The sequence below is a fragment of the Priapulus caudatus genome, unplaced genomic scaffold (assembly GCF_000485595.1).
Source record: "Priapulus caudatus unplaced genomic scaffold, Priapulus_caudatus-5.0.1 Scaffold216, whole genome shotgun sequence".
Taxonomy (NCBI): domain Eukaryota; kingdom Metazoa; phylum Priapulida; class Priapulimorpha; order Priapulimorphida; family Priapulidae; genus Priapulus; species Priapulus caudatus.
The window spans coordinates 134,119-151,443 of record NW_014577277.1 but is presented as its reverse complement, the minus strand read 5'-3'; the positions used below and the strand labels follow the sequence as shown (position 1 = coordinate 151,443).

At 44.8% G+C, this 17,325-nt stretch overlaps 2 protein-coding genes across 3 annotated transcripts in view; one reads left to right on the top strand and one right to left on the bottom strand.

The window, feature by feature from the left end:
- The window catches only part of LOC106807457 (homeobox protein Hox-B6-like), a 23,979-nt gene that overhangs the window by 3,479 nt on the left and 3,175 nt on the right, over positions 1 to 17,325 (top strand). The window contains exon 2 of the mRNA XM_014809788.1: positions 13,049 to 13,218. Coding sequence (XP_014665274.1) covers positions 13,049 to 13,218 — 170 coding nt within the window. The remainder of the gene's footprint in view (positions 1 to 13,048; positions 13,219 to 17,325) is intronic.
- The window catches only part of LOC106807458 (male-enhanced antigen 1-like), a 36,190-nt gene continuing 22,437 nt past the window's right edge, over positions 3,573 to 17,325 (bottom strand). Inside the window, exon 6 of one of the 2 annotated variants that reach the window (XM_014809792.1) lies at positions 3,573 to 4,652. The gene's annotated coding sequence lies outside the window, so the exon portion shown is untranslated. Of the gene's footprint in view, positions 4,653 to 13,183; positions 13,204 to 17,325 lie in introns of those variants that run through there. The other variant, XM_014809794.1, reaches the window with a different exon arrangement.

Genomic DNA, 17,325 nt, shown 5'->3' with positions numbered 1-17,325 from the left:
CGGTGATTCGCGGTCTCGTGTCAACTCTACTGGTGGACGGACAATTAACTAAGAGCACGCGAAAATACATTGTCGGCACTGACTAAAGGAGACTTGACGATCTAATGTGATGCTGAGACAAACGTTTTACATTGAGGACCGTTAACGTTAGACGCGCATATGTATAGGTATTGTTACGTATAAATACTTAATACTTAATCTTAAACTTAATACTTAATACTGTAATACGTTAATACTTAATACTTAATACTTAGATTACCTTAATTACTTAATACTTAATACTTAATAGCTTAATACTTAACAACTTAATACTTAACACGTATGGTAGTGTATATGGCCAGACACTAGTAACAGTGAAAAACACTGTCTTCCTACACTGATATACTAATACGCTTGATATATTAGGCAGGCCCGATTAGAGACATCAATTCTCTATCACTGCCGGACAGTTTAAATTCGACTCCTGGCAGGGAGCTGACTTGGCTGTCTGTCGGCTGCTTGCGGTTCTTGGTAGTCGGTTTGGCTGATCTATTCGGTAGATTTCTGCGTGACTCGTTTGCACTCCGGAAAGACATTACACGGGCTCTTTAAGCGAGGACATGCCGTCGCAATAAATAGGCGCGGACCAACCCGAGTGACAACAGCTGCACGTGACTAGTACCGCTGATTAAACAATATAATAACAGTGAGCGTTCATACGCACGCACGATAACTGCACATCCGTAGCGAAAGCTATATAGCCCTTCAACACCACAATAATGAATCAACGACAGTGTGTGCTTATAATAGGAACGCGCAGTAAAAGATATTACACGTAAGATGCGCCATAAAATGAATGTAAACTATGTCGGCATTCGAGGCTTATAGTAACGCTCGGAGGCATGAGCTATGCCTCTTTCGCGAAATTAGGACTACACAAGGTTATATCCAACTGTTATCCTGTAGACGGCTAGATCGTTTTCAGTAAGCATGTTAGATGCATTCTGTATGGTATGCAATAAACTGCTGAAAGATTGAAAATATAAACTTCACGTGCATCCCAACTTTACCCAATTCAAAATGCAATATTATCGGGATCGGAGTTGTCACACAGTAAACGTGATTAGCCCAATCAATACCTGGTGACGACGTGCGTTAAGGCCGTAGATCTCATAAAGAATATTCTTTCGGAATCAATGACGGTTAAACGATGAAATAAAGACACTAACGTTGAATTCTACAAGATCTGGTAAAGCGCTACGGATTAGCAGTAGATCCAAAATAACATAGTATTCTCGATATTAAAATGTGAAAAAGTCTGGCTTCGTCGCTAGCTCGTGTGAGAACACCACCACCGCCGCCGCCGCCTCCGCCGCCCGCTACCACTTACCACCACCACCACCACACCACCACCACCACCACCACACCACCACCACCACCACCACCCACAACAAACAACAACAAGCAACAACAACAACAACAACAACAACAACAACAACAAAACTCCACCATCCCCACCGCCGCGCCGCCGCCCGCCGCGGCCGCCGCCGCCGCCGCCCCGGCCGCCGCCGCCCCGCCGCCGCCGCCGCCACCTATGCACCACCAGCACCACCACCACCACCACCACCACCACCACCACCACCACAACAACAACAACAACAACAACAACAACAAACCACCACCATCACCACCGCCGCCGCACAATAACTTCTTCCGTAAAGAAATACATAGTCTGGCCATATTCGCTAAAATCGAGCACATCGTTGGCGATGGTAGTATAGTAGTATGGTAGTATGGTAGTTGTTGTTGTTGTTTTACTATGCCTACTTTTATGACTAAATATAACCTGGTCCGGTAATGGAGCCGGACTTCACTGTTTACCCCACCAAGTGTGTGCGCGCCCACGCACGCACGAGCACACGCACGCGCGCACCCACGCACACGCACGCGCGCACCCACGCGCACGCGAGCCCGCACACGCGCCCGCCTGTGTGTCCAAACTCACGCATAAGCGTTGTTCGTGCGATAACGCGGCGAGGGCCTTTCTTATTGTCTACTATCATCTTTTATAATCGGGTAAATGGTCAGGCGCGCAACAACTGCCACTACGCGCCATGCACGCCGTGACGACGAATTCTCATTTTAATCACGTAGATAATTCCATCGTGGGTGGCAACGTTGTCGGACAGCCCTATACCAATAACCAACTCATGGGGGCCACCCAGGAAAAATATGCACACCGCAGCAATATCACTCTCGGCGCCTTTTCGAATGGAAACTGACGTCTTTAGTTCCAAACCACGGACAACGCAGGTGAAACAGCAGCGGAATAACAATGACAATTAGCCGCGAACTGCTGGGCAAATTTGATATGTAAATTGTTAAGAAGAAATCTCTGGCAAATCTATATGCACGAGTGCGTCTCTTATGTAGCGATGTGATTCTTCAGCCCTTTCGAATTATTTCGATGGCAGCGCATATATATATATATATATATATATATATATATATATATATATATATATTATATATATAACAGAACCTGACGAGATTCATCAACGTTGCGTAAAGTCTATTGCGTACACAAAGTTTCTACGAAATACGTATACGCAAAGCACGATACGCCCTGCGTACGCAAATGTTGATGAATTCCAGTGTGAATCCACTACGCCATCGTAGCTGCTGGTTGTTGAGGGGCGTGCCTAGCAGAAACCAATCACACTGCGACACATACCATAGCAACCAAACTGACGCTTCTCTTGTATGTAAACCATATGGCTCGTCTAGCTCTGTCTACAGGAGTGCTGGGGGTGTGATAGTTGTCCTAATTTTCGTTTGTATGATTGCGTTCAACACTCGATGAAAGCAGCGACACGTACACCACGTGCGTGCGTGTGTGCGTGCGTACCTGCGTGCGTGCGTATGCGTGCTTGTTTGTGTGAGTGTGCGTAGCTGCGCGCGTGCGTGTGCGTGCGTGTGCATGAGTACATACATATAATAATGCATATACATATCTAACATGTGAACGTATTCAGGTATTCAGGTGCGCGTATGAACGTGGGAAATCATCATGACGCAGAGTTACGTAAATGTAAGCTTGATGAATCGCACATAAAACGGCCTCGCTTGCGTACGCGAAATCTTACGAAAATGTACGAAACAGCTGCGTTGATGAATTGCAACTAAGCAACGTCGATTGCGTACACAAGATTTACGAAAAATATTTTGCATACTAGCGTGTTAATGAATCTACCCCAGGCGGTAGATTCATTAACGTGCGTACGCAAAGAAAACTCCATTTTTTCTCAGTATCGCGGAGAAACATGCACTTCAATTCAGGTAAAGACATTTCTCGTTGTAATTGTGAGATGATTATTTTCAGACCGCTGCCATCGGCTATAGACAGGAATAGTATGCGGCCTGTCACTACGCATGCGTCAACACTGGAGAGTTGTTATGTATAGGCATTGCCTGTCTCGTTGCCGCCCTATATTATGCACGCGTAAACGACAAACGCATATATCTTACATCCAATCAAAAATTTATTAAAATATGCAACTGGTGTTGCAAACGAAAATGTAAACGAAAGGTAACGTATGTGTTGTTAGTTGTGAACGCTACGTTCCATCTACGCAAAAACACGCGGTTCAACAAGTTCTGTGATGCTCAACGCAAGCAGGAGCTGATATATAGTCTTATTGCGATCACAGCCACACACCTCCCAATACAGGAAATGACATTAGAGACAGCAAACACGATAGCTATGCACAAATGCTACGTTATTTCACATCAAATGCGATAAGAAATTCTCGCGACTCCGAGGCCAATACTGCAATATGGCGTCTATAGGTAGGTATAGTCGGGCCCACTCTAGCGCACTCGCGTGAGCATTGTGTTGCTTTGTTGACGCCCTCCGCTGCTTACTGTAAACTGTCTGTTCATCTTCTACTATCTGTCGTACGGAAGGCACTTTCCAAGCGGTGACCTCGTATAAAGCGAAACGCTAACAAAAGCTGTTTTGGCACCTCCGCGAGATCGGCTGCCAATTGTTGCCATTTTGTTTCGCCATTCGAGCTCTATCTGCCCCTAAACAGGCACGCAGTGAATAGGCGGCGACTGTCCAATTTTCGCATTTCATCCTCTGCTTAGGGTGTATGGGTAATAGACGAGTTTAAGCTGTCGCTGGTCAGATAACATCAGCAAATCCCACCCAGTGCAAAGCCAGGCTAAACAAGTTGAAACGCCGAGCCTAATCCGCAGTGTTTGCCGTATCACACGCATCTGAAATGTTTTCGCCGTATCGCCTGCCATTTGTGCTGGTGTCACTGCGAATTTAACACCGCGTCATTCCGCCAAGTTTCCTCGCCTTGGCTCGCTGTCTTAAAATTCTTCAGCAGTGTTTGTCTAACAAAGAAGGCGAAAGCCGTTTTTGTGCGGCGAATTGTTGCCGTTTCTGATTGCAATATACGATAATTAAAAGCCTTCAGAACGGCTGCCTGGCGGAGCCGATGTTACTCCGACGCCAATACACTCAGCTTAAATGTTTCTCTCGCTTTCACGCTTCGCGATGGCTAGCTTTCGGCATGCGATCGAGTCGAGAATAGAATGCCCGTGTCCTCAATCTTCGACGCTCGGCTGAATTAAAGATCCGTTCCGCTTTAATCCAGCATGTGCTGTAAGTGGACGAAAGTCACATAATATTAGCGATAAGGGCGTCTGGACGCATCTACTACCCCCACGGCAAACGACGGCGCGGGCGATTTCCACGGCAACAAACAGGGCAGCAGGCGGCCGTCGAAACGCCCGTGTATTATATACATAATGCTTGAAAGTCATACGAGATGATTTCACTCGACGGCAGGGCGCGCTCGCCTTTGTACGTTCGTTAACGCCTGTATACAGAAGGCGGCCTTTATAATAGGTCGCCACCGATATACCGCAACGCGTATGATGATTTCCCACGTTCATACGCGCACCTGAATACGTGAATACGTTCACATGCTAGATATGTATATGCATTACTATATGTATGTGCTCATGCACACGCACGCACACGCACGCGTGCAGCTACGCACGCACACATGCACAAACAAGCACGCATACGCACGCACGCAGGTACGCACGCACACACAAACAAGCACACACACACACACACACACACACACACACACACACACACATACACATGCACACACGCGCGCGCGCACGCACGCACGCACGCACACACACACACATCACGCACGCACACACACTACACGCACACGTACATGCACGCGCCCACGCACATGCACACGCGCCCACGCACACGTACATGCACGCGCACACGCACAATATATTATATATATGTGTGTGTGTGTGTGTGTGTGTGTGTGTGTGTGTTTGTATGTGTGCGTGCGTGCGTGCGTGCGTGCGTGCGTGCGGCGTGCGTGGCGTGCGTGTGTGTGGTGTGTGTGTGTGTGTGTGTGTGTGTGTGTGTGTGTGTGTGTGTGTGTGTGTGTGTGTGTGTGTGTGTGTGTGTGTGTGTGTGTGTGTGTGTGTGTGTCTGCGTGCGCGTGTTGTGTACATTTCAAACACGTGTGATATTTTCCACACGACGCAGATCGAGGAATTTTGCATGCGCACACGCTGTGGAACTTGCTGCGCCATCGTCCACGTGTGGACGATGGCGCAGCAAGTTCCACAGCGTGTGCGGCGGGCTTTAGAATGCATAGGAAATTCCCATACGTATTTATATATTTAGTTTTATAATGTTAATTATTACCAGCGTTCAGAGTTTGCTCTAAAATGTAACAGAGGTCTGCAAGCAGAAAACGCATTTAAAGTCTGTGATGTATCTATTATTAGTATTCATAATATTAATGACACCGTCTGGTGTTCCCCTCTAGTGTTAATAATTAGTAAATCTTACTAGTGGTTCCCCCTCCCTTCCTCGACTACATTACACTGGCGACCGAGTGATGGCTGCAAAGCAACTGCCGAAATTCGTGAAAGACGATGAAGACTTCGAGTAATTCGAGGAGATGTTGCAATGCTACTTTAGAGTGAACAAAACCAAGGTAGAGGACAAAGACAGATTTCTTGATCATGGGCTTGTCTCCAGCCCAATACCAAACTTTGAAGGACTAAGATATAATAGATTTGAACTTTGCCGGTAGGGGTGAACGGCGCCGTCTCCGTAGCATTCCGTGCCGCGCCGCGTGTGTGGAGATGGGCCTTAGAGAATAACCTGCAGTGTGGAGATGGACCTGCAGAGAAGGCGTGTGTACGGAAAAATACCCTTGATACTCACTACGGTGGCAAGCATAATTCCCGGGCCTAGAGATCGAAATTTCGTGCAGTTGTTCGCAAGGACAATGAGTCTGTTTATGACTACGGGGTGCGCCTGAAGAAAGCTGTACGTTACTGTACATTTGGTGAGGCATTGGATGAAATGCTGGTTGATCAGCTGATTGCTCGCGTTCGGAACAGATCTGTGGTTACTAAGTTGCTTGAGGGCACTGCTGGTCTCAAGATGACTTTTGCTGAGGCGATGGAAATTGCTTCGACTGTCATACCTAATGAAGAGAGTGCATCTATGTTCGGTAAATCGTCTACAGGTGGCAGCACCGACGTGCATGCAGTTACTGCAAATCGGAGAGCGTTTTCCAGGGGATTCGGTAGATCGAGAAATAGCGGGCCACACGTGAGTGGCGGCGCTAGTGGCGATGCGAAAACATTTCAGACGAGCGAAAAGGCCAGAGGGTCTGATCAGTCTAGTGGTGGCAAACAGTGTTACCGATGCAATGCGTACGGTCATTTGGCGGATCGGTGTCGCTTCAAAACTACAAAATGTCATGAGTGGTCGTATAGGTCCCATACAGAAAGCGTACAAAAAGGGCAAAGTACCAAAATCTCAGATAAGGTACGGTTTTATCTGAAACCGGCAGAGGAAGTGAATCGGGATCGGAGTACGACATATTCCGTATTACAGCTGAACTTTCGGAGGTGTTCAATGTGGATTCTGATCTTTGCGGTATCATGGACGATAAGAAGTACGCAGTTGAAATGAGTGTGAACGAATCGTCGCTAAAATTCGAGTTGGATACCGGTGCAGTTGTTACGTGTGTAGGGGAGCCCACTCACAAGAAAATTCAGCGGCCAGGGGATAAGCTTGTGCTTACTAAGCTCAAACTCCGTGACTACAACAAGAAGGAATTAGATATCGCTGGGGTTGCCATGGTGTCTGTGAATCACAATGGTCAGAGCAATAAATTGCCATTGGTGGTCGTGCGAGGTTACCGCGAGCCTCATTACTTGGCAGAAACTGGTTGCGTCCTATCCAGTTAGATTGGAAAGCTGGCATCAATTGAGTGTCACAGGAATCGCAAAATGCACAAGTAAAAATACTGTGTGACAAGTACAAGGATGTGTTTGCGGATGAGCTAGGGTGCTTGGAAAATGTTGAGGTCGACATACCGCTGAAACCGGACGCCAAACCGGTGTACAAACGCGCCCGCCCGCTACCGTACCAGAAACGTTCAATGGTGGAACCAGAATTGCGTCGTCTTGAGTCTGCGGGGGTCAGTACACCCATAGACTACAGTGAATGGGCTAGTCCCATAGTGCCAGTTGTGAAGGCTGATGGAAAGAGTCTCAGGATTTGCGCGGACTTTAAGGAGACTTTGAATCCAAACTGTGACATGGCACACTATCCGTTACATACACCGGAAGATATGTTCGCAAAGTTGGCGCGCAGAAAATCGTTTACAAGGTTGGACATAAGTAGCGCGTATCACCAGCTTAAGCTTTCATCAGAGGCCTAGAAGTTGATGGTGATCAACACCCACAAGGGGTTGTTTGCATACAAACGGTTGCAATTTGGAGTTCATTCCGCTGTTAGTATTTTCCAGAAGGCCATGGAAAATATTCTGCGAGAGATTCCTTTCGTGGAGGTGTACCTTGATAATACTATTATCACTGGTCCTACAGATAGAGAACACCTGGAAACGTTGGAGCTTGTATTGAAGAGACTGTCCGAAGCCGGTCTGCGTCTAAACCGTAGCAAGTGCGCGTTCATGAAACCCGAGCTGAACGTGATTGGTCATAAGTTGTCGTCCGAGGGGGTCCATCCCTTGGATAGCAAGGTTGCGGTAGTCAATGCGTTCCCTACGCTTGATAATAAGCAGGCTCTGTCTACGTTTATCGGAATGATCAAGTACTACCATCGGTTCTTGCCGCGTGCCGCAGATGTACTGTCGCCGTTGTATCGTTTAGAGAAGAAGGACACACCTTGGAAGTGGGGTCCCAAGAAGAAGGCCGCGTTCAAGGCTGCTAAGGACTTGCTTGTTTCAAATAACTTAGTCATGCCCTACGACGCATCGAAGCCGTTGGTCCTCACGACTGATGCTAGCCTTTACGGACTGGGTGCTGCGCTTGAACAGTTTCACGATTGTGGTTTACCCGTATACTATGCGTCCCGTATCATGTCTTAAGAATAATGACGAGAAGAATTACTCACAAACTGAGAAAGAGGGACTTGCAGTAGTGTGGGCTGTGGGAAAGTTGTCCAAATTCCTATTTGGTCGGAAATTCGAGATCCGTACGGACCACAAGCCGTTACTTGGATTGTTGGGGGAGAACAAGGCTGTTCCCACAGTGGCTTCAGGACGCCTCATTCGCTGGAGACTCACGTTAGCTGCGTTCGATTACGAGTTAGTCTACAAACTGGGTGCGAAAATCGCGAATGCAGACTGTTCGAGTCGTTTCCCAATGAAGGTGGAGGTCGACGCACCTAGCGTTGGTGAAGAAGTCATGCTGTTAGAACATCTGAATTATACTCAGGTTAGCGCTGACGACATCAGGAAGTGGATGGATCGTGATCCGCTCCTTGCTCGAGTGTGATCATTTGTTCTCAAAGGTTGGGACAGTTCTGTTGAGTCTGAGAACATGAAACCATTTTTCCCTAGGAAGGATGAACTGTCTGTCTTGTATGGTTGCATATTGTGGGGGAGTAGTGTCGTTATACCTCCACAAGGTCGGGATGCTGTGACGGAAGAATAGCACGATACGCATCCCGGCATTATGAAGATGAAGAATCTGGCCAGAGGTTACATGTGGTGGCCAAACATGGACAGAGACTTGGAGAGTCGTGTGAGTTCATGCCGAGTTTGCCAGTCAGTTTGGAAGTTCTCTGCTTATCAGCAACCGTTGCATCCTTGGGAGTACCCGAATAAGCCTTGGTCTAGACTACACATTGACTATGTTGGTCCAAAGAAGGTCATATATACCTAGTAGTAGTAGATGCGTACAGTAAGTGGATGGAGATTTTCATTACTCAGGGGTGCACGGCCGCGATAACGATTGCTAAGCTAAGGAGCATCTTTAGCATACATAGGTTGCCCGACAAGCTATTGTCTGATAATGCCGCTGCGTTCACGGGTGCAGAGTTCCAGGAATTTCTGCCTAGGAACGGTAACCGTCATGCTACTGGAGCGCCGTATCAACCGCCGCCGTACCTGACAAACGGCTTAGCCGAAAGAGCCGTTAAGTCGTTCAAGAAGAAAATTGACAAAATGCAAGGACCACAGGATGACCGGTTGTGCAGGTTCCTGTTCGACTATCACATAACACCTCATGCGACTAGTGGCGTCCCGCCTTGCGAGTTACTGATGAAGTGAAGAATCGTGTCGAGACTGATTCCAAGTGTAAATTCACGTGTTCAGATAATGCAGGAGAGTCAAGTCCAGATCTTCAAAGGTACTAAAGCTCAGGAGCATCACCTGGCTCAAAGGTTCACTGAAGGAGATCATGTGTACTTCAAGAACTACTCCAAGTACGGGCCGCCTAACCTACCATGCAGGGACTGTTGAAGACAGGACAGGGCCGGTGTCCTGTACGGTTAGGGATGATGACGGGAGGCTGGGTAGGAAGCACTATTATCAGGTGTTCAGACAGGTCAAGCCAGATTCTCATGATTCTGGTATTGATTTGGGTGAACGTTCTAGGTTTTCGGATGATGCATCTGCCGCTCAGATGCCTACGTTGTTGCCTGAGACGCGCGAGACCAGTCTCTGCTTCCACGAGGGAGACTAGGTCACAGGTTCCAACCGAGGTTACTTGTAACTTGCGTCGCTCGGAGAGGGCTCGCAAACCAGTAGTGAAGTTGGACTTGTAGAGCGGTCATGTGAGTGTGTGTAATGTTAATGTAACGTTAAAGCTGCAATGTTGAAGTTGTGACAAAGTTGGAGTTTATTATAGTTTCAAAGTTATGGCTAAAATTACACTTACAACGGTGTTTTTCCCAGAGTTCGAGTGTTTTAGTTGAGTTGACCTAGCGTTGCTGCAGGGGTGAAGTAATTCAGCTCGTTTCTCATTTTGGTGGAAATCCATGTTGCATTTTCCCGGGGCGTGAAGGGGTGTGATGTATCCATTGCTAGTATTCATAATATTACTGACAACGTCTGTTGCTCCCCTCTAGTGTTAATAATTAGTACTAACGTGTACGCACAAAGTATAAAGGGATATGGCGCGTTTATCCCATTATCATGGCTGCATAACAAGCTCCCTTCCTCGCCTACACTACAAATTCCCACTCTCGAATGACAATCTACAGCATGGCCAGTACATATCTTTACTGAGTAATTGTCTTAGAAATAGCTGCAAGAAGTGATACATATCTAATAGTATATATACTATATCGCAATAATTTCCGAGAGCAGCACGTTTACTGAGACATGCTTGCTTTCACCTGACGTCACTCAAGTGTAATCAGATTTCTTGATTGCAGCTTTCGGAATTTTACAGATGATAACGCTAATAAGTTGTAGTAGTTGTAACGCCTAGATTCCCACAATAAATATTGCGTTAATATGCTAATGCATGGTTCGGCAAATACTCTAAGGATTTTCACTTATAAACATTGTCGTACATTTCCTAGTTGTATCCGAGTGATCAAGTGTTTTTGGGCTTTAAGTAACATTTAAATTCAGGCGCCATTGTATCAATAGTATAAACAGCGCTCGGAAAAAGTCATTTATTGTGGCTACAAAAAATATTGAGGGTTTCTATACTATTATTACTAATACTAATACCACTTATAATTAATACTATTATTATGTTTAACATTAATAATAATAATATTATTATTATTGTTATCATCATCATCATCATCATCGTCATTATCATCATCATCAGCAGCAGCAGCAGCATCAGTATCATCATCATCACCTTCTTCTTCATCTTCACCGTCGTCGCTATCGCCTTATCGAAGAACTTTATTTATCGAAAATAACTATATAATTCTCAATTGTTATGTACACGACTAAGTTATTTTATATTTAGCACCCGTAATTTATTTGACAATTTATTATCTTTTTTTATTATTTACAAACCATCGTGCAGCCATTTAATAAGCGAGTTCGTAGGTATGCATTGATTCATTTATTGAACGGTTTCCTTGCTATTTTTCATCCTCACCAAAGTTTCTGCAATTGTCATCCTAAACATCTGGCGTCTCAATCACCATTTTCTCATTGTATCATTCATACACAGTTACATCTCTTTTTCAATTATTTATTAAATAAACGAAACTAACATTTAATAATTAATTAACATTCATTAATAAACATAGCAATGTTTAAATGCACACTATTTCAGTTATTAGTAGTTTGAGTACAAAATATGTCAATACAATGCCAGCGAAAATACCATTTACACATGAAACCAGGAGTCACACATATATATTTTTTTTTTATATTATCATGAGTATGTTTCATAGTTATGGTTTATGTTTATGTTTATGTTATAGTTATGTTTTATAGTTATAGTATGTAGAGTTTTATTATATTATCATGTTATTATTATTATGAATATCAAATGGTTCTCAGATTGAAGGTTTTCATAGATATCTGTGTAAATGGGGTATTCATGGAAAAACAACGATTACTGGGTTTGGGCTGTTAGATGGCTCTTTTGCATGACACCACTCATAATTCTATTGGTTACAATTTACATTTAAGTACACATGTACCGTAAAGAAAATTATGATACATGTTTATATTCCCTGCTGTCTCTAAAATAAATGGGAACGCATTTATTTCATTGCTATTTTGTTATACTTGCTACATTATCAATTGTAACATTTGCAGGTTTCATACAAGTATGCACGTACACAATTTCCCCATTTTCATTGCTTTAATTGCTTGTACAATGTATTTAGAGGTCTACCATTCCTCCTTGTTCATATACATGCAGTTAAATAATGTGCATTAAACAATAAACATGAATCAATACATATGGTTTGCAAGTTACATGTATGTCTGAGTGTGCATTTCTGTTGTATTCGAATTAACAAATCCAGGAAACAAAAAAAAACATCCATAAATAAATGATATGGCCGAGAAGAACCGACACTGCACATCTACCTAAAATACCCCAAAATGAATATCATACGTAAAAATCTAAAAAAAAACACAGGCAGATAGTCGATCGGTTCAGTACAGAAAACAAACGCACACATGATTTTACACAGCTTCTGTATAACATAAATGAATGTTATCAGGAGTGAATAATAGAGATCACTATTATTCACTCCTGCTATTATGTAGTATACGGCAAGTGCGTACGAGCGATCCAGCTTTTCAGCTATGTACAAATGACCTATGACCCGATAACGTCATAGGGCTCCAGTGCGTAACTACGAACTGGCTTATAAGTGATATCGGAAAGTATAGCTGTGTTATTCAGGTCATAGAAAAATGGGGTATAAAATGGCCGAGGCGCGCTTAAGAACGTACATCACTGGCGGTTCCAACAAATCAGTAAAAATAAAAATAATGTATAATAAATCTTATTGCACCACTAATAACCCTCCTATCCGCGGTAAACAACTCCTCACTGCAAAAGAAATGCCTAACGTCGGTGCGAATGCTGACTCTCTGCACTACGCTGCGTACTCCCCATGTACGCGATTGCTCTTCAAGTGCTATTTTATTAAAGCGGCCAAAATGGCTAGAAAATTGTATAATCACGTATGAGGCGAACAGTAAACACATATGAACGCAACGAACGAACTCTTGATTATACATTGCAGGAATGAAGCGCAAAGAAGGGCCGCAGAAACGGAAGCTTGGTCGAAATCCACGCATCCCGTTCTCTCCCGGACAGGTTGCCACGCTAGAAGAGAAGTTCCGAGCAGCTCACTACCTGAGCAGTATGGACGTAGCTGAGCTGTCCTCAGCACTGAGTCTATCCGAAACACGGGTAAGTACATTATTATCGCAAGCGAGTCATACCAACTCAGCGGGAAGAACGGGCTCTCGCGCACAATACGAATTCATATATTTGAAGAGAAAGAGTATAGAGAAAAATCTCGCTCTGTAAAAATCAGAAAGTACGAGAGTTTTTTTCTCTCTCCAAAATTCCATTATCTAGTATCGAGAGTTGGGAACCACATTTCATGACCGATAATAAAACGCTTTATTACACATTTCAATAATTGGGGTACGAATGATGATAGAAAATCTATAGAAAACTTCAGCTGGCGTGGCGCAGGTTGGTTTTAGATCAGTATTAATAGAGGGAAAGGTAGGAATAGGCGACCTAATTGTAAACATAAATATACAATTCTTCTTGTTTTTTAAACATGTGCATATTTGATTATTAAACGTTTATTGACGTGATATATACATAATTACTGCGAATGGGGCTGTTTATAAGAGCGAGGGACAAACGTGATCGGCTAAAAATCCATCTTTTGAATATCCAAACACCAACTTTGGCAGTTGTAGCTAGATTTCGAGTATTTGTTCCCCAACTGCTCCCCCCCCCCAGCAAAAAAGATTCAGAAACTCAAAAATTAGTTCGGATTTAAAGCTGCAAACATCAAATAATCGGAAATCTGATTCTCAATTGACAAAGACGCCACTCTACGAGCAATTATTTTTTTGGTGGTGAAGAAGTATAGGTGCAGAAATATATCATATACGCATATATAACTATCTCAAATCGCACATAAATATGCAGTTCCCGATACTATATACGCAAGAAAAATCGTTATGCTATATGCCTTGAATTATTCATATGGTCTATATCGCTTCCTTTTTTCCCTTTCTTTGCACTCTCTATTTCTCCCTCTCCCCCACCTCTCTCTCAAAAAACCACCCACTAATGGAGTTATCACTATCACGCCCTTCTATGAGGTCATCTTAACCAACTTTCTCTTAATACAATAAACTAAGACTACGAATCATCGCTAATACACACCACACAACACCACACGACACATAGGCCACGCGGAGCGAAAGCATGACACACAACTACGGTAAACACGCACGCTACCCATGAGCCATGTACACCATAGTGCGTTAATGTAATGTTGTTGTATGCAGTCCACACAGCAAGCAGATTAGGCAAATGACAATGGTCAATTGACTAAAATTGGGTAGTAGCCATCACACTTCACTCTTCTATCTCTCTCACGACAAGCAGGCGACACACCTAGCTCTAGTACTATAGTCCGGATGGAGAGGGTCTATGTCCCCCCACCTCTCGGAGAGATACACTAGCCGGAGCATACCCTGGGTACGGTCCGGTATAACAACCGGAACGTACGCCATGGTAACTATCTAGCTGATATGGTTTAGGGTAGTTAGGGTAGGGTACGTTAGTAGTTAGGGTTAGAGTTAGCGAGTTAGGGTTAGGAGTAGGCGTACCGCGACACTACCTGCTAGGACTCGTTAGTGGAGTAGGCCGAGGTACGGTCGCGGCAATATTAGATAGCTAGTGATTTAGTAGCCCAGGGGTACGTTCCGGTATACCGGACCGTACCCAGGGTTAACGTACGCCCAACACTACACAAGTGGAGGTAACCTGGGAACCACGTACAGACCCCCGACGCACAGCGCACTACGTCGCCACAGCAGTAGGCCTATCACGTTGGCACGCAGCTTAGACTGATCCATCAAGTACTTATAGCCAGCGTTCAATTAACGTGGCCGAGGCCTGTGGGCAGTGTAATGAATGCGGGCTATACACGTAAGCAATGAGAGCTATACGTGAGGACACACTGAAGACGACGCAGCTTTCATATGTCCGTCCCCGGGGTTACTGCGGAGCGTACCTGGTACGGTACCACAGCAGTGTATACACACAGATACGTAGCGCCTGGTAGCGTATCGTAATATGCGCGGACCGACTACCCTATCGACAAACTCTCAAACAAACAAACAAACAACACCAAACGCACGCACGCAGAGCACGCACGCGCAGGCGCATCGCGCCGCACACACGACACACACACACTCTCTTCTCTCTCTCCTGCTCAGCACACCACACACAGCAGTTCACACCAGCACCTCACGACACACACACACACAGCACACCACAGCCACACCCACCACAGCACTACAGACACACACCACACACCCCCCAGACACCCACTCTGCTCCTTCTCTTCGTCTCTCTCTCACCACCCAACCTTCTCTTTCTCCTCAGCACGGTACCACACACAGCACACACACACAAGGCCCCACACAGGACATCCCCACATCCACACAGGCGCGCGCCGCACGACCGCACACGCACACGGCAGCACGACCCACGCAACTCACACATCACACACGCGCCGCGCGGACGCACGCACGCACGACACTCCTGCTGCACATACAAGACACACATGCACCACACTAGGCCTTATAGATACAAATATGCTCGAAACAAATTGCCTAAATATCTTGCCGGAATATCTCCAAAATATCTCTAAAATATCTCAACATTTTTTTTTCTAAATATCCCCAACATTTTTTTCTAATATGCTCCAGTTATTTCAAGCGTAAGTGTCCCTTTTAAACATATTTATTTTGGTGCGAAACACTCGTGCAATACGAATTATATTTAATAAACTTTTATAAAATATAATATAAATTAAAAATTGTATAGCAGACATAAGAAACAAAGCTCATGGCCATTACAAACGGCTTAATATTTGAGAAAGTTGTTGTTTTATCCTTTTAAATATAAGTGAATTTTTCTAAATATTGCCAGATTTTTCTAAATATCCCGAAAACTTCTGAAATATCTAAAAAGATATCGGCGGATATGTGTGTATCCTAGGCCGTAACGCCACACACACAGCTCTGCTTCATCTCTCGTCACACACCACCACACACTCAGCACCCCACACGCACGTGGCACTCGCACGCCACGCAGGCGCACGCACACCCACCACTCCACTAAACCTACACTCTCTTCACGAACACTCGCAGCACGCGACACGCACTACGCACACGCGACACGCACACGGCAACGACGGAGCACGCACGGCACACACAACACACATCTCTCTCTTCTTCTCTGCTCGTCTTCTCTCCTCGGTCTCACCACCACAACACACACACAAGCACACACACAAGCACACAGTTATGTCACACAGCACACAACACAGTGGTCACACACACACACACACATCACAGCACACAACGTGGTGTGTGTCCTAGGGAGGTCGCCTACCGCCTTCCCTAGCCCTAACGCCTAAAACCCTAACTCGATAACCGCTAATCTCGCATGGACACCTACCTTACCTTATCATAATTAGTGAAGGGTAGGTTCGCGTATACCGCTACGCGGTTACCCAGGGTACGTTCCCGGCAGTAACCGCACTGAGGGACATAGACCTATGAGGGGCTATAGTAAGTACGCTACATTAGCTCTAGAGAACACATTCATAGCCGCGCGTACAAGGTTGCGTGGCAGGCCTGCGGGCAGACTGTACGCGGGCCGTATACACAGTTACTAGAGGCTAGCCCTACATAAGATCATTATTCAATAATCATGAAATGCTAAGATGGGACATCAAAACATGAACTGTAATGTTTCCGTGTTTTGCAAATTACAAAGAAAGTAGTATTAATGGAATCGTAAGATACATAAAGTGAATTCCGAATAATACCGCACAACAATCATGTGGTGTAGCATTACCTCAGGCTCCGATCATCTCTTCGCTCTCTCTCTCTGCGTCTCTCTCTCTCAATACGCGGCATTCACAAATACTACCTCTCATTAGAGCTTCCACTGTTTGTGTCACTGTATATCAACTTGGCTTCACATAAAACGAATGCCAAGAACTAGCCGCTCCCACACTCGCCGCTTGCAAGTGTGGCTAATGTTCGCCATTGTTAGGTGATGTATATATATATATATATATATATATATATATATATATCGAAGTAGATAATAAGGGATATATGGGATATGGGAAGTTATTATATATATATATATTATATATATATATGCGTGTTATATATTATATATATATATATTATAGGCGCGAGTGTGGGGGAGCGGCCTAGTTTCATTAGTCTTTGTGAAAGC